At 36.9% G+C, this 22905-nt stretch overlaps 1 protein-coding gene across 4 annotated transcripts in view; it reads right to left on the bottom strand.

Moving 5' to 3' along the window:
* ANKS1A (ankyrin repeat and sterile alpha motif domain containing 1A) overlaps window positions 1–22905 on the bottom strand; it is a 91930-nt gene that overhangs the window by 25487 nt on the left and 43538 nt on the right. For 3 of the 4 annotated variants that reach the window (XR_011922268.1, XR_011922272.1, XM_072422810.1), the window contains 17 exons: window positions 22704–22793; window positions 22407–22582; window positions 22243–22329; window positions 20190–20277; window positions 19344–19387; window positions 19123–19243; window positions 18441–18805; window positions 17454–17520; window positions 17263–17369; window positions 13399–13497; window positions 11214–11354; window positions 10650–10757; window positions 6588–6722; window positions 3996–4112; window positions 3489–3560; window positions 3242–3328; window positions 1597–1734 (listed from right to left, as the gene is read on the bottom strand). Coding sequence is in view for 2 of the 4 variants with exons in the window: in XM_072422810.1 (XP_072278911.1) it covers window positions 1597–1734; window positions 3242–3328; window positions 3489–3560; window positions 3996–4112; window positions 6588–6722; window positions 10650–10757; window positions 11214–11354; window positions 13399–13497; window positions 17263–17369; window positions 17454–17520; window positions 18441–18805; window positions 19123–19243; window positions 19344–19387; window positions 20190–20277; window positions 22243–22329; window positions 22407–22582; window positions 22704–22793 (2042 nt within the window). In the remaining 2 variants the exon portion in view is untranslated. The other variant, XM_072422822.1, reaches the window with a different exon arrangement.

The raw sequence follows: 22905 nt of genomic DNA, 5'->3' as shown, positions 1-22905 counted from the left end.
ACGGTGGACAGATTTGAGAGGGTGTGGGAGGCTTGGGACAGTTATTGTGCTAATTTATCCAATTGATCTTTCTGTTTGTTATCTTTATTGGTTATGTCACATTGTTACTAATGTTCTTGCCTCCTTTCTATCTTATACCTATCTATGCTACACAGTATGCTTGTATTTTGGTTAATGCATTGTCCTGGATACCTTAGATGGGTTTAGCTCTGTTTGAAATTGTTGACCTCCCGTTATGTGACCCCCTCCCCCTTTCCTTTTTTTTTCTGTACCCCTTCTCCTTTCTTTATAAAACTTTTCAATAAACATACAATTATAAAAAAAAAAAAATTCACATCTTTAATATTACTCTTACATGTAAAAACGTCCATACAGCTTTTGTATGAGTTTCTGAACATAAAATAGAATAAAACACCCACAAACAACTTTAAATGCTTGAATTGAAATTAAAATGCCATAAACTGCTGAAAATGCTCATGAACACTGAATTCATTTCAGGTGGGGTGTTTGAATAGTTTATGAGTATTTACAGGTGTTTTCGGGCATTTTTTGGCAAGTATGGATATTTTACTACTGTAAAAACACTACAGGTTGTTTTTCTTAGCAGCTCATTAAGAAAATGTCCAAAAACTCCCTGGTTTTAACCAGTCTACTGGAATGACTAGGCATTTCAAACATGGAAATTTAAATACTGAGGAAACAACTATGTAGCTCTGGCTCCAGTTTGTGTAAGAAGTCTAAAATATTTTGAAGTTTCACTAAATGATCACTGCAGGTAGTAACTGACCATTCAAACAAGACACTCGATTTAGTGCAGACATGAACAGGCAACACGAAATCTCCTGCATTACACCTGATTAAAACTACAGATTTTTCACCTTGCTGAAAATAAGATAACATGAATGTACTGTACTAAATATTTTTAATTTACCCTTTAACCACTAATTGTAAATTCTTCAAAACACTGACTAGATATGAAATTACACTTTACTGTAAATATGAAGGTAATAATGTTTGAGACAGGTTTTATTTAACCTGCAATCAATACAAATCTTTGTCTTGAGCATGTTATGCATTAAATCTTGAAAAAGGTGAACATGAAAGATAAAATGCATTACGTCCTTTACCTTCTGCCTATTTTACATACCTGGCTTTATTACATTATGTATTAAATTATGAGACCCTTGTAAAATAAAAAGATGAAGTGAATAGGACTGGATTTACATTTAAGTAGCTTGATGCTATGACTACTGAGAATAATACAAGTATAAACAATAAAACTGATTGGCATCTAAAAACAAACTGCCAATTATCTAGGCAGTGAGGCTGTGGCGTGTGGAACATGGCGAGTTTCTTTGTGTGAAATAAAAGAAACCCCCTCTGCGTATCTGTTGTGCACTTTTAATTGTTTAACAATGTCCACCACTAGAGTGACCAGTGAGGGCTTGTTTTGCTTCTCTGTATTATGAACAAAGAGTCATTTAATTAAAAGACACACATATTCGCTTTGAAGCATTCTTATAAAGTATGCTATATTTTTTTTTTTTTTTCAATAAACTATTTTTATTAGGATAAATGTATGTATATTTTGCTCACCACATCGGCAGTGCTGAACACATGGCAGTAATGATGGCTGGTCTGCAGGTCCTTTGTGATATAAGCAAAGGTGCATAAGTCTTCAGGATCTTGAGCCGCACAGGATATGTTTCTGATTTCATGTTCTGCTATTACATTCTAAAATAATAAAAATAATTAATAAGAGGAAAGAAAATAATGAAGAATTTTACACTTTGGGAGATTAATGAATGGTTGCAAAATAATGATTTAAACAAGATAGTTACCCATATTAGATAATTTTTCTCTTAACCCCCATAGCGGTATTAAAAATACATGCAAAAAACGGTAATCCCGATTTCCAGCTCGTCCGTTCAGGTATTTGGGACACGTCCTTCTAATTCCATCTTCTCCCAACAACTGCAGAAACGTTCTCCGGGGTTTCCCGGTGATGCCGGAGCAGGCGTTGGTTCGTGCGGGAGGCGCGGCGGGAAATTTCAATAATTTTGTATTGGACTCAAACAAAATAACTGTCCAATACAAAGAAATCTTATATATATATATATATATATATATATATATATATATATTATATGCCACTGTACAGTTACAGGTTTCACTTTGTTTTTCTTTAACAGATTTTTGTGTTTTTTTAATTAAAGTTTATTATTAAATGTTTTAAAATATTGGACATATTTCAGTGAGGTATGACAGAATTAGAACGCTAGGGGAGTTAAAACACATAATCCAGCCAGAAGTGTTCATGGAGTGGATTTGTGCCAATGTTTGATAGATGGAAATTGCTGAATCAAAAAATAACCTAAAATGCTGCATTGACAGATACACTTCATTGGTGCGGTTGATGTTGATGCATTCTCCCACTCTTCATCAATATGTAAACTTATTTTCAACTCAAACGTTTTAGCTTTCATATGTTATTTTAGACTGGGTGACAATATCAATAGCCATACCCTCCTCCCTATGCAATACAGGCAGATTTTGGGGCAGATGGTTGATGGAATGGCACAGCAGGGTGCTGTACATAACTTTCTTGAACACACCACTGCACACTTCTCAGTATTCCTTCAGGAGCCATTTATCCCTACATGCAATCAGCAGGCAGCTCTTGGGTGGAGTTATGCAAATAATAAAATGTTTTGTTGGGTGGAGGTCAGTCTGCATGAAGATAACAACATGTGATGTTAATTAAGCCCCTATAACTAAAAATTAAAAAAAAAAAAAATTTCTAATTATTAAAAGGGTTGAAAAAATGGATAGTAATAAGGATGGGGAAGGATGTTGGGTGTCTTCCAGCCAGGATATGAAGTGGCCTCTATTTAAGCCTGTTTCTAAAAATATAAACTTTATAAAATGTGCCCAAAAACAGTTAAAAGCATGAACATTTCCAAACGGAGATTTTCCCAATAAGAGCAATTAGGCCTTCTAGTTATGCTATATGAGCATTTAAACACAAATATTGTTTACTGGAGTTCTTAAAAAGTTGTAATTGTCCGTGTCTATGAAATGTGGTCTGACGACAAAGCAGTACTATACAAACGATCATTATTAACACAACCCCACAAATAATGAATATACACTCCATCAAAACTAGACACAAGCACAATACTTTGTTTATATACTTGTACTTTTTTATACCGAGAAATTAGAGTTTAAAAGTAAAAATAACCTGATTTGATGCATCAATAAACTTCACACCCTTGTAGCTTATGGATAGAGTGATTCTTGGAATTTTTTTCATCTGTTCTGTGGACTTCTGTAGAAATATATGACATATACATTACCATTCTGTTACACACAATGTTATGTCATCAATATATGTCCATCTAATCACTCACTGTAATGTGTATTAATCCAGCTGTAAGTCTGTAATATCAATGCAAGCCTTCAAATGTACATAACACACATTGACTTACCCTCATTTTGGCACAGGCATCTTGGGTGGACTCTGTCCCTCTTAAATCTTTGATCAGCATTGATCCTAAATACTGACACAAACAAGACATTTCATATTCAAACATAAACCTTTTCTCAGTTTTGGATAAAATAGGGAGAGGTTAGGATCTATGCCAGGTTATACTGCTATCTGGGGCTCCATTAAGCAATTTTTTTCTTGTCATACTACTCCCTTCTAGATCTAGGGACAACCTTTTACAAAACAGGAAGTAAGGTAAAATCTGCAACATGGAGACAAACAAAGCTGATACAGGTTCTAGTGTTCTCAACATAAAAAGCAGTTCTGTCTTTTGTCTGTTGCATTGCCCTCTTTCCCTTATCTAGGGACAACCCTTACCAGACAACAGAAAAAGTTGAAAGAAAATCTCTTTAAAACATAATATTACACAACTTTATATATACACACAAACGTATCAATCTAGAAATACTTTAAAACTCATTTATCACACATTACAGTAAATACTTACACTGGCTTCATAACCACAGGACTCAAAAATAAGCTTTTCCGGTTGGTGCTGCCAATTTTGTAGAGGTGCATATGAGGTGGCCGAACTCGGCGGTCTTAATGTTAGTCGAGCATCATCCTATAAAATTAACAATTTCCACAAATAAAAAAACATGACAAATCTAGGGGATGTGTTAAATAATTTATGTCAAATGTTAGTACAAAAAAAATTTAAAGCCCACCATATTGTAATGGCCCTTTTTAAAAACAATAGCTGTGAAACATAAATGTTTCTTTTTAAAGGGTAACTTGACCTTTATGAAAAAATAAATCTGTACAAGGGAAACTCACAAAAAGTTCAGTTTAGACAGGTGTGTCGGTTTTTTTCCAGCAAACAAAAGTCCATAGGGTAAAAAAACAAAACACCTGCTTGTCTGAGTCAACAACTAAAGTCACCTCTGTTCCTAACTAGCAGGGTAGCTCCTAATGTAAGTTAATGGTTTAACAATTTGGGATTGGAACTCCGATCCAAGCAGCCGAAATAAGCATCACTTGTCAGGCAGAGAGGTCAATAAAAGTTCCAGCAGAGCTCTCTTTTCCTGATCTCAAGAACTTTGATTTGTCAGGAAAGAGATTACTCTGTCTTACAGGTGCTGCTGCTTTAAATTTAGCTGACCTAGGAACAAATTAAGGCATTTTCATGCCAAAAATCATGTTTGTACTTATGACATTTTCTTAAAACTTTCTTTAATTTAGAGTAAATAAAAACACTTTTTTGGTTTTAACTGCAGACTAATTTATTTGATACACTCATAGGCAATATACATCAAAATCTATAGGATTTCATTCAACAATGGGACTTTAAAGGCCAACAGATTCAAAATCCACAGTTATCCAATGATTATAAAACATTATACTTTAATAGATAGCATTAAAAACATTCACAAAAAAAAACTATTTAAAACCGTGCATACTAAACATAATATACAATATTCCTGTCAGGGTCATCCTTGAGAGGTGCACCCTGTGAGTATCGACACGTTTCACGGACTAATTCTGCTTCCACAAGAAAATAACAGGGATATCTAAAATTAAAACAATACATAGTTCTTAAATTAATAACAATATTTCACAATTTCAATACAATCAAGTTTATTTTATCATTCAGATGTGGATGTACCTAATGTTTGTAGCACATAAGACCTACCCCAATTGGGAGGTACCAAACGTGGACAGCAGCATTTGAAATGTTTATCAGCTACTAATCAATTGTTCTCAGAAGTCTAACAAAATAGAAAATAAGGAACCATCAATAGAATAAATGTATTTGAATCATATAATAATCCAAATATGTGTATCTGAGTCCCTTAAGTTTATAAAATCCATCAAGGTGCCAAGGTTTACACCCAAAACGAAAAATTGCAGAGAAATTAATTGATACTGAAAGAAGTTAGTAAATATAGATCATATTATTGAGGATTATCATTTGGAATTAATACTCTTGGGTTGGCATTTACTATAAATGGAAAATGTATTTACTCGTAATTTACTCATATTTAAACGTAATAATTTATTGGGTGATGGATATTCACTTATGATTGGAGATATCAAGGAATTTGTTTGCACAATTGACTAAGATAGGACATTCACTATAGTCCATGAGCTAAGAAGCAGTAAATTTGTATTTATTTTTGTTCAATTTTTGTGTCACTACCTTATCTTTATTTTTAGTTTTGGGTATAAACCTTGGCACCTTAATTGATTTTATAAACTCAAATACATTTAATCTGTTGACGTTGTTAGAGTTCTAAGAAGTTGTTCTGTTCTTTTCCTTAAGAACCGGAATTAGTCCGAGAAACGCGCCTTGTAAACACTGGTAAATACTTACAAACAAGGTAAATACTTACAAGGTGCACCCCTTTAAGAATGACCCTGACAGGAATATCGTATATTATGTTTAGTATGCACTTATATGATTTTAAATAGGTTTTATTGGTGAATGTTTTTAATGCTATCTAAAAAAAAGTATAATGTTTTATAATCATTGGATAATTATGGATTTTTAATCTGTTGGTCTTTAAAGTCTCATTGTTGAAGGAAATCCTATAGATTTTGATGTATATTGTCTAGTAATAGGGACGTGGCCTTGATATATGAAATAGGTTGGATTACACACTACTAGAAACAAGCCATAGGGTTACAAATCAATCCAATGATAGCAGAAATGGCTTAAAATGGGTAGGGGGTGGGGGTGGAGGGCACACTCATTAAAGAATTCAGTTGAAAGTTCTATTCAAGTTAATATTTTGAACAGAACAGATCTTATGTAGCAAAACAAGAATTCCACAATCCCTGAAGCTTTTTGGGTCAGTGGGGGCTTGTTTTTAAAAAAGAAAACTTTTACAGCTTTTTAAGAATATGCAAATACTTTAATGTGCAGTGCAGCCACATTGGCAAGGTTGTAAATGTTTTGACAACCAATAACTCTATTTCAAAGCTGACCTTACCACCCCCATGCATAGATTTTCTAGAAGTATGATACTGGAAATATCTAAGTAATCACTTTTTAACTATAGAAACTATAGGCTAGCAGACAAAGATTTTTAAGTCAAACCTCCTTTGTAGATGTCAGCATTTTGTGGCGCTCCCTGCTTTCTGTGCCTTCTATCCTACTTCTTCCAGAATATAGAGAAACATCCTGCTCTCCTACTGGAATGTAGGGCAAAGACCGAGGAAGAAGATCATGACACTAAAGGAATAAAAATACAGTACGCTTTAGCTGCAAACATACACACATGACCAATCAAAAATAGAGCAATAAAAGAACAAAATGAATATCAGAACCAGGCCTGTGGAGTCAAAGTTGGAGACAATTTTGGGTATCGGAGTGGGAGTCAATAAAAATGTGCTGACTTCGATACCTGATTTAAATTATAATAAAAAAAATACAGCAAGTTCAAATGTCCTATTTCACAAACAATAGTCATAACTAAGTACTTCTCTGATGTAAGAATAAAGACCAGTGCATAGTTGTATTTCTACTAGTGTGGAGTTCAGCTGTGCTATTATACAACCTGACATTCACAATATTGTAATCTGGATTATGTACATTACAAAAAGTGTTTTCATTTTATTTCAGATATATGTGTTTAACAAGTTCATTTGAGTGTAAACAAGTATAATGATATAGGTGCAGGTGAATGCTATGGCCTGCTGTGTGTTCAGGTTTCCTGTCTGCACTCTCCATATATGCTCCCATCCAGGGCTGAACTTTAACATCATTTTGCACACCACCTAATACTAGGAAATTAGTTATGTGGCCCCCCTGGCCCTGGAGCCTCCCACTGCCCTGTCTTCAGCAAAAGATCAGCAAACAAAGATAAAGGCAGCAGCGTCTGCCCAACTTCCTCTGTCGCTAAAAAAGCTTAGAGGAACATGGAGGAACAGCTTTTTGGATTCAACTGTAAGTGTTCATGTTTATTTTAAAACTGCATGGCTGCTTGTGTGTACAATGATGGAAGCTGTGTGCATGTTTCTGGATAAAACTGCAGGGCCATGTGTATGTTGGTGTGTATAGTGCAGGAATGTATGAATGTTTGTGTATATTGCAAATTATGTGTATGTTTCTGAGTAAAATGTAGGGCTCTGTGTTGAGTGGGTATAGTATATATGTTTGGCCATGTTAAATTCAGGGATATAGCTTATTTGTGTGTATAGTGCCAAGTTGTATGGTGTTAAAAACCTACTTCATCAACAAAGTAGATGTTTTTTTCAATCTTCCTTAACAATCAGATCAATCAGTCAATCAATCAGAGCAATCAGAGATCAAGGATTTTGTTAGCATAGCTAATCCCTTCTTGAAGAGAGTGGGAATCATTGCAGGAATTAAAGAAGTTCTTTTTAATGACCATTGGAATTTATCAATGCATCTGTCCATTGTTGAAAAAGATACATTATTTCCAAATTTGGCAAATAATTGATCCTTCATTTCCCTGAGACTTATTCAGCAATCTTCGGACTTGCCTAACTCCTCCTTATGGGCTTCATCCAACTTTAAATTTCTCTGACCTCTACCAGAAGATTCATAGGTTCTAAAAATTTTGGGTATGGTTGTACGATTACAACCCAAAACCATTGCTATCTGGGAGGCATCACTTCCATTCAGATAACTGTCTATCACTCTTTGACATTCTGCATTACTTAATTCTCTGGCCATAAGGGCAAGTGCAATACTAAATAAAAGCTAAAAACTTTGAAGATAAAAAGATGAACAATATTGTTATCTTAAAACTTAGTATAAATCCCTGAAAAAAAGGTATTTATTTTTAAAATTATATAAAGTAAAAAAAAAATAATTGACAAATCATCAATTTATTTTCATATATTTTTAAAACTGTTTCTTGAGAAAAACTTTTATGGTAAAAAAATTGTGTTATATTTATTTTTATAAAAAATTTGTTGATTTATGAATAATTAGGGGGTCTAAAATTTTTTGTGACGTTTAAATGCAAAAGTGTGAAGATAAAATGAGAAACCCTGTAAATACAGAGGAGTACGAGTCGGGGGTACTGGAAACTGAGGCGTCAGAGTAGAAGGATTTATCTACCGACTCCACAGACCTGATCAGAACATGTTACTTAGAAAGGTTGAACAGAACACATCCAATATATATAAATATTATAACTATTATATTATATAATACACCTATTATACCTATATACAGTTAGGTTCATAAACATTTGGACAGAGACAACGTCTTTCTAATTTTGGTTATGTACATTACCACAATAATTTTAAATGAAACAACTCAGATGCAGTTGAATTGCACACTTTCAGCTTTAATTTAGTGGGTTGAACAAAAAGATTGCACAAAAATGTGAGGAACTAAAGCCTTTTTTTTTTTTTTTTTTTTTTTTTTTTTACACAATAACTTTATTTCAGGGGCTCAAATGTAATTGGACAATCGACTCAAAGGCTATTACATGGGCTGGTGTGGGCAATTCCTTCGTTATGTCATTATCAATTCAGCAGATAAAAGGCCTAAAGTTGATTTGGGGGGTGCTGGTATGTGGAAGATTTTGCTGTGCACAGTCAACATGCCTTCAAAGGAGCTCCCCATGCAGGTGAATCAAGCAATCCTTAAGTTGCAAAAACAGAAAAAACACATCCAAGAGTAGCAAAATCTACAGTTTGGTAAATCATGAGAAAGAAACAAAGCACTGATGAACTCAGCAACGCCAAAAGACCTGGACGTCCACGGAAGACAACAGTAGTGGACGATTGCAGAATCATTTCTATGGTCAAGAGAAACCCCTTTACAACAGCCAATCAAGTGAATAACACTTCTCCAGGAAGTAGGCGTATTGATATCCAACTCTATCATAAAGAGAAATACTGAGGGTGCACTGCAAGGTGTAATCCACTAATAAGCCTCAAGAATAGAAAGGCTAAATTGGACTTTTGCTCAAAAACATCTAAAAAAGCCAGCACAGTTCTGGAAAAACATTCTTTGGACAGATGAAACAAAGATCAAACTTTACCAGAATGATGGCAAGAAAAAAAGTATGGAGAAAACGTTGAACAGCTCACGATCCAAAGCATACCACATCATCTGTAAAACATGGCGGAGGCAGTGTGATGGCTTGGGCGTGCGTGGTAATGGCTGCCAGTGGCACTGGGACACTAGTGTTTACAAGTGTTTATCGATGATGTGACACAGGAGAGAAGCAGCCAAATTAATCTCGAGGTGTTCAGAGATATACTGTCTGCTCAAATCCAGCTAAATGCAGTCAAATTGATTGGGAGGCGTTTCATAATACACATGGACAATGACCCAAAACATACAGCCAAAGCAACCCAGGAGTTTACTAAAGCAAAGAAATGGAATATTCTTGAATGGACAAGTCAGTCACCTGATCTGAACCCAATTGAGCATGCATTTCACTTGTTGAAGACTAAACTTCGGACAGAAAGGCCCACAAACAAACAGCAACTGAAAGCCGCTGTAGTAAAGGCCTGGCAGAACATTAAAAAGGAGGAAACCCAGCATCTGGTGATGTCCACGAGTTCAAGACTACAGGCTGTCATTGCCAGCAAAGAGTTTTCAAACAAGTTTTAGAAACGAACATTTTATTTTCAGCTTTTTAATTTGCCCAATTACTTTTGAGCCCCTGAAATGAGATGATTGTGTAAAAAAAGGCTTTAGTTCCTCAGATTTTTAAGCAATCTTTTTGTTCAACCCACTGAAATAAAGCTGAAAGTCTGCAATTCAACTGCATCCGAGTTGTTTCATTCAAAACTATTGTGGTAACGTACAGAACCAAAATTTGAAAAAAGTTGTCTCTGTCAAAATATGTATAGACCTAACTGTATTATACCTAATAACTAAAACTAATGTAAAACTAAGTCAAAAAGGAATTAGTAGAGTTCACGCCAATTACACACATTACATAACATTTCTACAGGTTTTGGTTTGCCGATGTTGCATGACTGCCCTGTGTAGTTCACCAATGTACTAATTATTCAATTGTAAACAATGTGTAAATGGTTGGATTTTTCTTGAGTGAAAACTTTAAAAAATAGACCCCTAAGATGAGGTCTGTCGATTTTGCATCTTTTAGAAAAATTCTGCAATCTACCTACTAACAAATTATTACACATAAACCATATTTCTTACCCGTAGCTGTGAGAATCGTGGTGGTTTCTGAGGTGGATCCTCACAAGGTCTTTCTGCAAGCGAGGCTAGGATTCTTTTTCGATGTCCCAATAAATTAACTTTTAGAACCTACCAGGAAATAACATTTTAGCGTCAGTCTCTATATTATCCATCTCTTGGTGAGTTCTGGAAACAAGGACTACATGGCTTCCTGGCCATGTCTAGCAATACATTTTCCAGCATCATGCATAGTCCATCTTAAAAGCTTTTTTTTAAAAAAAAAAGGGGTTCCACGTAAGACAATACATACAGATATGTGCCATTTCTCTAATTGCCATTGTATTCTCTTTTACCATCAAAGTACATCATGTTTGGAGAGCATATAACCCTAACCCTCCCTTTCTCCTACAACACAGCCACTGGTTATCTGTATACCCAGATGCAGAGCTGTCTAATGAGGGTCACAGTAATTTTAAGCAGCAGGTTAGTTAGACGAACCTGGTACGTTGCCCTGCATGATATTTTTCAGTTTAAAGCAAGAATTTATTTGATTTAAAAAAAAAAACAAAAAAAAAAAAAACTTACATTGACAATCTCAAGTTCCCACAAATTCCGAAGTGTCTCCATAGAGGAATAGCCGCTACTTAGAAAGCTGGAAGCATATTGCTGGAGAGAAAGACCATGCAGCCATGAGGTTACAGACTGATCCCATGACAGGGGGAATAGCTTGAAAATAGGGAGGGGGGGGGGAACATAGTTAATAAACCATTCAGTTGTCAGTTCAAATAAAATTATTATACTGCACAGAACACATCTTATGTATTAAAAAATAAATAAAGCATATTTAGATATGATATGCTCGGTAAAGAATTTAAAGGAAAACTGTGTACAGAAATAATGCTTATTAAATTATTTTTTTAAACCAGTTTATGGGATACAAAAGCAGTGCTAACCCAAAAAATATGCAAAGTACAGACACTGATGTTTGGACAAAATTAAAGATTTTTAATGTATTGTATGGTCATTAACAACATATGATCAGTAAAATATATCACAGTTGGCAAATCACTATTGAAACAATATCTTATCCTAATTATTTAGTGCATCAGTGAAATAAATAGTTTTCTAAATAGTTTCAACATTTTCAACATGCACTTCATTTTAATGACATCACAAGGTGGCTGACAAGCTCCCTTGGTGTGCAGGGAGTTCAAAAATAAAACAAAAACAATCTGATAATTTGTTTTAACCCCATAAAAGTCATGATGTGTGTTACACTGTTAAGATCATATGTGCCCACTTCAACATTACTACCACTACTTTGTGGTATAAATTCAACAAGGTGTGGAAATATTCCTTGGGGCTATGGCCTATACTGACATGACAGCATCATGCAGGTAGGCTGTTCCATTTAAATGAGGCTCAGTTATTACTAAAGTGTGCTAAGAAAATATCCCCCACATTATTACACTACCAGCAGGAACCATTAATACAAGGCAGGATAGATCCATACTTTCATGTCATTGATGCCAAATTCTGACCCTACAATCTGAATGGTGCAGCAGAAATCGAGAATCATTTTTTATGATATTCTCTTGTCAAATTTTGGTGAGCGCATGGTCCCAGGTGCCTGTTCCTTGCTGACAAGAGCAGCACACTATGTAGTCTTCTGCTATTGCAGCCCATCTGCCTCAAGGTACAGTTTGTTGCGCAATCAGAGATGCTCTTCTGTACACCTCAGTTGCAATAAGTGGTTATTTGATTTACAGTTTCTTTCTATCAACTTAAATCCGGTCATTCTCTGGTCATGATCTCAGGCATCAACAAAGTATTTTCACTCAAGGAACTGCCACTTGCTGGATATTTCCACTTTTTCAGATCATTCTCTGTAAACCCTAGAGATAGTTGTGTGTGTGAAAATCCCAGTGGATCAGCAGTTTCTGAAATACCCAGAACAACTAGTCTGGCACCAACAATCATGTCACTTTCAAAGTCACCCAAAATCATCTTTGTTACCCATTATGATGCTTGGTTTGAACTTCAGCAGGTAACTATGGCTACACTCCTAAATATACTGAGTAGCTGCCATGTAATTCACTGATTAGATATTTGTGTTAACTGTTCAGTTGAACAAGTAAATGGCTGGTGAGTAATTTTGATTTACACGGTTTGCTCCCATAAGTCCTGATCTTTTCTACAAAGTAGTTATAGTTTGCTCTGCAACATCTCTAGGGTTAACTTTCATTCTAGGAGACTTAATAATAATATTAATATATTATATTATTATTATAACAGAAATTCTGTTATGCAGAGTTTGAAGATGTCTGAATAAAGGATGTCTACTTTAATCTATTTACTCATTTTCAGCTTGTTTTGCAGGATATCTGACTTCTGTGTGCATTATTGCATTAGTAAGAAAGAACATAGGGTCCCCTGGTAATCAAACTGAAGTTTGTAAAGCTTCATTTGACACTTGATGGAGGCAAGAGGTAAAGTGTACAGTGATTAGGATGAGAAGCAAGACATAAGATTAAAGTGTGGATGTTTACGGAGCAAAGGCTTGCATCTGCATAGCTCACTCCATCTACAGTCAGCCAACATTCTAATTATTCAAAGTAATAAATCAAGCCACATACCTTTCTAATGGATGCAACAAAATGGAGAAAAACATTTTTTGCTATGGGCCGATATTGTAGGAGCCTTAGCATTTAAATTTTCCAGGCCTATAAATGAACCTGGAAAGAAGCCTCTGTTACTTTATGTTCATTACCTTCGGTAAAAAATGGGCTGCCTGAAGAAGTCGGCGACGATGCTCTATATCTGTGATGCCAATATCTACCAAGTCTTGATCCTCCAATATATTGTCTGTCTGCAGAAACAAAACAAGAAAGATATTTCAGGTATTTTTGGCAAATATCAGTAAGACTAATGGATACCCAGTGTGATCAAATTACTAGGTATATGCTGAGGCCTTTATAAATACAGACTCTATGCAGGTTAAAATTGCTACAATGTGTGGCAGGAATTAGTTAAATCTCCACTACAATCCCTAAGCACCAGAGTTCAAGACTACAGGCTGTCCTTGCCAGCAAAGGGTTTTCAAACAAGATTTAAAAATTAACATTTTGTTTTCAGCTTTTCAATTTGTCCAATTACTTTTGAACCCCTGAAATAAAGTGATTTTGTTAAAAAAAAGGCTTTAGTTCCTCACATTTTTATGCAATCTTTTTGTTCAAACCACTGAATTAAAGCTGAAAGTCTGCAGTTCAACTGCATCTGAGTTATTTCATTTAAAGTTAATTGTGGTAATGTACAGAACCAAAATTTGAAAAATGTTGCCTCTGTCCAAATATTTATGGACCTAACTGTATATAGCGCAAACATATTACGCAGCGCTGTACAATAAATAGGGGTTGCAAATGACAGACGAACACAGACGACCATAAAGGAGGAAAAGACCCTGCCCCGAAGAGCTTACAACCTAGGAGGTGGGGGAATTAACACACAATAGTAGGGGAGATATATAGTGGTGGGAAGTAGTGACGGTTTGAAAAGACAGAAGAAGATGGGTAGGCAAGTTTGAAAAAATGGGTTTTGAGTGCTCTTTTAAATGAGCAAAAACTAGGAGCAAGCCGAATAGGACGAGGAAGACCATACCAGAGAGTTGGGGCAGCTCTAGAAAAAGATTGAATCCGTGTGTATGATGAGGTTATGAGTGGGGAAGTCAGTTGTAGGTCATCAGAGGAGCGGAGAGATCGGCTGGGGGAGAGTATTTGTTTTACCAGGTCAGACAGGTAAGTGGGACAAGAACGGGGGAGGGATTTGAAGGCGAAGCACGGGAGCTTGAATTTGATTCCAAGGTGAAATGGAGCCAGTGAAGCCAGTGAAGAGAACTGCAAAGAGATGCAGCAGAAGAGGAGCGGTGGGAAGGATGGATAAGTCTGGCTGAAGTGTTCATAATAGATTTTAGAGGAGAAAGTCGGGTTAGTGGAATACCAGAGAGGAGGATGTTACAGTAGTCCAGACAAGAGATTATAAGAGCATGTACAAGGAGTTTGGTGGTCTCTGGAGACCTATAGGGGTGGATTTTGGAGATGTTGTGTAGGTAAAAGTGACAGGACCTGGAAATGTTCTGAATATAGGGGGTAAATAAGAGGGCAGAATCAAAGGTGATACCAAGACAAGGTGCCAGAGGGGAGGGACAAATAACAGTGTTATGACCTTATCCAGGACTGAGGGGGACAAGTCAGGGATGGACAGATAGATTTGAGTGTCATCAGCATACAGATGGGGTGTACAGAGAAAAGGGAACTGTTCCAAGGATTGACCCTTGGGGAACACCAACAGGGAGGAGAGTGGGAGAGGAGGAATCACCACTGAAATATACTTGAAAGGAGCGGAAGCAAACCAAAGGGAGAGCAATGTCACTGATAGCAATGGTGTCAAAAACAGAGGAAAGATCAAGTAGAAGGAGGAGGGAAAAGTTGCCTTGAGACTGATGAGGTCATTGGCTACTTTAGTGAGGGCTGTTTCGGTGGAATGGGCAGCTCGAAAACCAGACTGGAGAGGGTCAAGGAGAGAGTCGGAACTTGGGTAATCGGTGAGTCTTTTGTAGACAAGGCACTCAAGACGTTTGGAAACTTATAGAAGGGAGATAGGATGGTAACTAGAAGGTAGGGAGGGGTCTAGTGAGGGTTTCTTCAGGATAGGGAGAATCATGGCATGTTTGAAAGTGGAAGGGTAGATACCAGTAGAAAGGGAGAGGTTAAATAGTTTGGTTAGGGGAGGTGCCAGGGCGGAGGAATGGGCATGGAGCAGATCAGAGGCAATTGGGTCAAGCGGACAGGTGGTAGATGGAGATAAGAGAAGAGAGGAGACTTCATTCACAGTAAAAGGGCTGGGGGAGGCCCAGTGAGAAGAGACATCATGCCTGATTTTGTCAATTTTATCTCCAAAGTAGGTGGCAACGTCTTGGGCAGAGAAGGTTGTTTTAGGGGAAGCAGATGTGGGGTTGAGGGAGTCAATTTTTGACAAGAGGCTGCATGGGTTGGAAGCTTAGAAGGAAATGACAGCGGGGAAATAATTTTGCTTGGTGACAGTGAGCTCAGTGTTAAAATTTTGTAGTCCATGAGGTCAGGGCTGAGGCCAGATTTTCTCCACTTGCGCTCAGCTGCACGAACAGTCTTTTGTAGCTGTTTGGTGTGATTGTTGTGCCAGAGACCGGGTTATAGGAAGGTGGCAGCGGCAACTTTATCCAGAGCCAAAGAAAGAGTGTGGTTGAACCAAGTGACAGCTTTATCTGGAGATGTGATTTTAGAGGGGGTATGGGTTAGGGACGTAAGGCAGTTTTAGAATAGGTTGTGGTCAAGGTTACTGATATCTCCCTGCCATTGACCAGGTCTGGGATGTGGCAAAGCATTCGATAGGTTGAAGGTGATCAGGTTGTAATCAAAGTAGAAATGGCAAGTTGTCAAGGAGGGTGAGATTGCAGAGTTTGGAAAATACCAGAAAGGCAATGTATTCCATATGGTGAGGAGGATGTCCAAGCACTATCCCTTGTTATATAGCACACAAGTAGGGGGGGGGGAGAATCAGTAGTTCACCCTAAAATAAAATGAATGCACCTAATGATTTGCTGTCAACATGATCTGAAGACCTATTTGCAGATAAATGATCTGAAGACCTGTCAAAGCTGCTATCAACAGATGAATGTATAGGCTCCATAAAGTTATTTATTTATTTTTACTTTGTTTGTGATTAGCTCACAGTGAGGATTTTACACAGTAACTGACGCCATGCTGCCTAATAATATGTTGAAACAAACATCTGTTCTAATTCCATTTATTAAAATAATGTACCTGTTTCTGACTTACATACAAATTCAACTTAAGAACAAACCTACAGCCCCTATCTCATATATAACCCACGGACTACCTGTATTGTATAAAAAAAAATTAAAAAAAGGTCATCAATGACAGCTAAAATCATCTCTCAATGAAACAATTGTTCTTTCTCACTAATTTTTTTCAGCCAGATCAGGGTTAAGCTGTAGCTGATGGGTTAAAAAGTGGGCAGGGCAACATGTGTTACCAGTTGTTTGTGCCATAGTTATCCAGGAGCATGGCTGACAATAACCTCCCTGGTTTAGAACCTTTTACCTGTATCTACCTTTTGTCTGTGTTTCAATAAAGGACAATTTCTGTACTTCCTGTCCAGCTGTTTTGTTCGAAGTATAGCTTGTATTAAGGATGTGGTCTTGCAAAAAGAATGATAGAGGAATTCGTACACTATCCTTGTGCTCATGATCTGCAAAATTCTGTGATCACTTCAGGATAGTAGACTTCAATGCATACAGAACAATCTTGCAGCAGGCTGCCTGGTTTAATCGGAATGCAGAAGGCACCCTGGGTAAGTTTGAGGTTAGCCGTAAATTCCCATATATGCTGCAATGAGGTATAGGAAAATAAATCAAAGTCACCACTCCCTGCTTGTGAAACACAGCCCTATACCAGCGGCTTTTAACTTTAGGCACTGCTGCTACGTATCACATAATTTTGATTTTCAAAAAGCAATTGTGGTAGAAATACAAAATTTATAAACATGCAATATCCCTAAAGATAATAAATGCACTTACCAAGAAACACACATCATCAAATCCATTTAGCACAAACTTGCTCTCATACTGTGGGAGACCAAGAGATTCTAACCATTGAGCTACACTTTGACCTGGTACACGGGATCCTATAACATTAATACATTAGAAACATTAGAAACATATCACAGCAAGCACTCTTATCAAGAATATATTTTGCTACGTTTTGTTACCTGCTATAACCTGCTGCTCCTGAGAGAATTCTATACCCTGACCAATAGAAGTCATTATCTTATCGATCTGTGGGGGGAAAAAAAAAATCCAGAACAGGTAGGAAAAAAATTACAATTTGCAAGATGATTAGCAAACTATTTACCTACTGTTTAATGCCTGCTTTTACCCATAAAAGGAAACAGGACCTCAATTATCACAATGAAGGCTTACAGAAAAGTAGAAGAATCATGCATTGTACAGTAACTCAACGGTAGATAGCAAAAACTCATCTTTAATTTGTATGCTTTTTGTAAAACTTGATAACCAACCACAAGTTACTACACACCCTTTTTCATAGACGTTAACTCACTTTTAACAAATGTAAATTTCATTTCAAAACTTTAAATGTACACTTTCCTCTTTTGGGGTATTTTAAGCAAGCACTAACACAGGGCATTTATAATATGTCATGACTAAGCATTGGAAGAGATCCCATTAATACCACAGAGCCAAAACTTTACAGCCAAGCAGTTTATCTTGACAAAGACATAAGTAGATGACTTCCACCACCAGACCACATCACAGCTGGCAGCAACATACAACAAGGTTACAGGAAAAAGCAAGACTCAACATAAGCAGACAACCTTGCTACCAGCACTGACCCCTCTAACAACTGCCCCCAGCTGTCTGTCTTACATATTGCTTAGGGAGACGTTCTGAGGCCAACTGGAGCTTCTGCTGGAAAAGCAGCATTGTTAGAATTGTTCTTTTATCAAATACATCTGTGGACCTTTAGTAACCATTGCAATTAACAAAGAATTATTCCTGCAGTGACATGCCTTTCTTTTCTAACATAAATCATATGTCCCAAATGTATATCATTAAGGATATGTACTCACTAAGATTCACACTATGACAGTTCTGAAGGTCTGTGACCTCACAAAACTGCCTTGTCTTTACTATCCACTCACATGTCATTCAAGTGGCTCCCCATATCTCTGACTGACCTCATCCCACTCTGAAGTGAAGGAAGGGGACTTCTCTAGTCTTTTCTTGATGGCCCCAGCAGCACAGTTGGTGAGAGACTCGCTGCGGTTCCAGTCTTCTCCTTCACCAACTGCTGGGGGGGAACATGTTAACAGGTCCGAATCAGACTTGGACAGACTACGACGAAGTGGCAACTCCATGCGAGAGGCAGCACCGTTTCTACAGCTGTCCGTGCTGGCAGGATCACAGGGTACAGGCAGATCTCGGACTTCACACACTGGAGAAGAACCATGAAGGAGCCCAGAGAAGTGCTGAAGCAGATGGGAATCAGAGCTGTCAACAGACGTCAAACTCCAACCCCCTGAACTACTCCTCCGCTGCCCACCTGGAAAAAGTGAAAAACACAAAACTTTAACAGAACAAGAATGAAGGCAGTGACAAATGAAAACACTAAAAGCAAAACCTAAAAACAAAACAACAAAAGCACTACGCAAAATATTCAATAAGTGACTGAAGCTAAATGAAGAGACGTGCTATGTGTCTAAAGCTGGCATTCCAATCATTCTGTGACACAGACTGCAGCACAACTGGTGTAAGCTGCTGAACACTAAGTACTATTGTGCATATCTGATCTCTGACATTTAGAGGGGGAGGCAAAAACAGAAAAACATTCTGAGGACTTGTTTGATGGTAATTTCCTACCATTTGGCCTCTCAGATGCATGTGATTCCCCTTCAGAATGGCCACTGGACAAATCAGAGGAACCACGACGGTTTGGAGGATAAGATGGATCATGAGCAAGTCCTGAGTGACGTGCCCTGACCTAGAGTTTAAGACAGTATTACAAATTATAGCAGTGATAATAATTTTCATCATGATGATAGGCACAAAATCATAAGGGAAAGGGATGCAAAATATTTTACCTGAGTCTGGGAGTTCCGGATATCCCCATCCAAATGCATTAACCCTGTGGAAAATACACCAAATCCAGATCACAAATGAAACACAGGTCTTAATCAATAAAGAAATTAGGAGTTTCTACCGGTCTATTACAGGGAATCAGCAAATAAGCATACACTTTTGTCAACTGCTCAATTGCTGGGAATCAAACAGATAACACTCTAAGCATTAAAAAAAAAAGGTAATTTTTATTTACATGTACACTTTTTAAACAGCTAGGAGAACAGCTAAGAAAGCCAGGGAATGGTCTCTGTATTTTAACAGTCATGTGTTTCTGCAGCCCTTAAACTTTGGATCACAAGCAATGTAATAACAAATAGAACAAATATAACTTTTTTGTTATGAGTTGTGAGCAAAAGTTAGAATGTCATTTAGATTTGTATTGCAATTTGTGGGTCCACTAATCCCCCCAAATTGTATGCCTCAGTGACCCCCTCTGACATCCTGTACCTCTAACTCTGCCATCGATAGGTAGAGAAAGGAAACCCACTCAGTGTAGTTTACAAGACCACTAACACTTAACACTACCTTAAAAAACTTCATAGCAATTGTTACACTAGAAATATTTTAGGCTAGGTTAGGTAACCTTTAAGATGGTCAAAAAACTTTCACCTATTTCAAATAAAATATTAAGGACTAAGTTTGTGTACCACAGATATATGCCAAGATCTTTGGCAACCTTAGCAAGCAGTCAAAGAAAAAAAAGATTAAGTGATTTTAAAGCTTGTTATTTATTATCTGGAGTAAATTTAATATTTACACTATGCTACTGTGTTATTAGCTCAATTTAGGATGACATATTACTCCACCTTGATCATCTGTTTTTTTGGTCTCGGCAGTAAGCAGGAGCTCATAGGGGTTCTCCTCTTCTCGGCTAACATGCATATGACCAAATGCCTTATGGGGAAGAAAAGAAAACAAAAAAAACAACAACAAAAAAAGAATCAGAAGAAGTTGGCCAGGTTTGGCCGCAGAAGAAGTTTTAAATATTTCAATAACGGGACTGAATTTATTATTACCTTTTTTTTCCAGTCTCTTCACCTTATGGCAATACAATATACCAATACATGATCCCTCATCTTTTACCAAACTATATTAATAAATGTGCAGATGTACAGATGCTAGCAGGTTTTTCGGCATAAAGATAATTTTCTGGCTGCAGACAGATTTTTTATTGCAGCATCTGAAGTGCAAGCTGCAATCTTACAAATAGAATTTTAAAAAGTAGTTTGTATTAGTGATTTAGGAGCAGTTTACAAATCACAAACCTCATCCTAAACAACCAACTTGACAAAAATAAACCAATAAACATCTGGAATAGATAATAAAATCATTGGTTTCTTTTTAGTATTTAACTTTAAAATATGAGGGCAGTACCAAAAGTAATAACAATGTGGGCATAACTTTTTTATTCACATATGTTTCAATGATATATGTGGATGTACATTTGAGCCCTGTACAGAAGGCAGATGATTGTCACTGTAAATAATCTTTTGTGAACGTTTTTAGTGACAGACAACAAACTAGTGCGGTTCTGTTCAAAGGAGAGGGGACTGGGGAGAATGAGCAAGGGGCACCTCACTGAGCTCTTCCCCATAGGAGTGCACATCGATTGTTCCTGATCAGTCATTCATCAATCAACCGCAGCATTGGAGGACTGCGATTTTCACCCGAGATGAGCACAAACATTTTTGTCTCAGTGACAAATGACATCTGCTCCTCAACAAGCAAGAAAATAAAGTATTACCTTAAAGCTAAAATAAAAGTATAAACCTTATACACAGACACATGGCCGTGAACCACAGACTTGCAATCCGTAACAGCTATCCTTTGTCCTTCAGTTGGTCATATCATATAAACGAAGCTAAAAATATATCTGCCGCAATAACTTTGGTTCTAGCAGTGTTTACAGTAAACTCAGGTAAAAATTTAGACAAAAAATTTTGAAGAAACATAAAACTTTTCCACTTTAATGTTGAGTAATACATATTAAACATATATAATTACAGCATACCAAGAGTAGCTATGAAGGTTGCCAAAAGGCTTTGTGCCAACAAGCCAGCCTTTCTCATGCTCTTTTGTGCAGCACCACCTGTGTTTTTGCATCACTCTTGTGGCACATTCCCTGGCATCACATCACAAGCTGGTAGCTCAGACTAGATAAAAATGTCTATCACTACAAGCTATAGAGCTTATTATCTGAAGTAATCATATAGGGACTGCTTGGGGTCCACTAAATAGATAAGAGTGACATTGGTATACAACAACATCATCTCCTCTAAAGTATGCAGGCATCAGATCAACTGAGATCATCGAATCAGAGTAGCTAGCAGTAGTAGCCTACTGCAAGGAAATAAAATGAAATAGGGGGCAACCCTGTTTGAGGACTTTATAAAGGAATCAGAGAGGTAAACATTAATTTTAATGTAAAACACCTGGGTTCTCTTTCTGCCTATGATACTTTCCTAATGCGGAGCAAACAATACATCTCCAGTAAATTGTTTTTAAATGAAAGGGGGAGTTTTAGATGAGACCCAATAAATACTTTATCAAAACACACACCAAGATACATTTTGATTGACTTCTCGTAAGAAGCAGTTTAGCTTCCCAGGTATCTAATTAATGTTAAAAATATTAGTAACAATAAGGTTGATCATAGGACATGTAAAATTTATAGGCAATAGCTCAATTGTTCAACTTAACCAGTACCCACTTAGTACTTCTAGGAGTGATGTGACTAACATTAGCCTTGACCCGAACTGTTCATTATTTGAATTACTGCCAATGTATCTTAGCTTTAGTAATATATATAGTAAAGATAACTTATTTCACAGGGAGTAGTAGCAAAAAAAGTAAACATACTTCCCGAGTAGCACTTCCACTCTGTCTACTCTCAAAATCTTCATCTTCTTCTGGTGGAGGTTTAGCAGGTGGAGGCGGACGTTCCTTCTGTAGAACAGTTATATTACGATAAAAAAGACTGCTAAATGGGGGGTAAATACACAAAGTTAAAAAACTAATCTCACCCTTCGTGTTTTTGCAATTTCATGACACAGAGAGTCCCTATCAGAAGACCGCCCACTGCATATGCTATCCAAAGAGTGGCAGGAGGAGGCATTATAGAGTGCTTCATAAGGAGACTCTGTCTGCGAGATGCTGTCTAAGTCCAACCGCAAATCCAGTAGTGCTCTTTGCATTCCACCTAAAATGCAGGAAGTTTGTAAAATTTGCAAGAAAACATCAAATCTTTTAGAGAACAAAACATTAGGATGTATGGCTGCTAAACAAAGAAAGAAAATATGCAATGTTTAACAAACAATTACCTGCTTGTGAATCTAAATAAACAGATGTACTAGGTTTGGATGCTGGTTCCGGTTCTGGATCTTTTGCGGCTTGTCTGGGTGCACTATGACCTTGTTAACATAAAATATCAAATAAAAAGAAAATGAGCCAAAAATAAAAAAAAATCTTGTCATGCATGGTAATCCATATATATATATATATATATATATATATATATATATA

The sequence above is a fragment of the Pyxicephalus adspersus genome, chromosome 1, assembly GCF_032062135.1.
Source record: "Pyxicephalus adspersus chromosome 1, UCB_Pads_2.0, whole genome shotgun sequence".
Taxonomy (NCBI): Eukaryota; Metazoa; Chordata; class Amphibia; order Anura; family Pyxicephalidae; genus Pyxicephalus; species Pyxicephalus adspersus.
The sequence above is the reverse complement of the archived record's forward strand: the minus strand, read 5'-3'. Positions and strand labels throughout refer to the sequence as shown.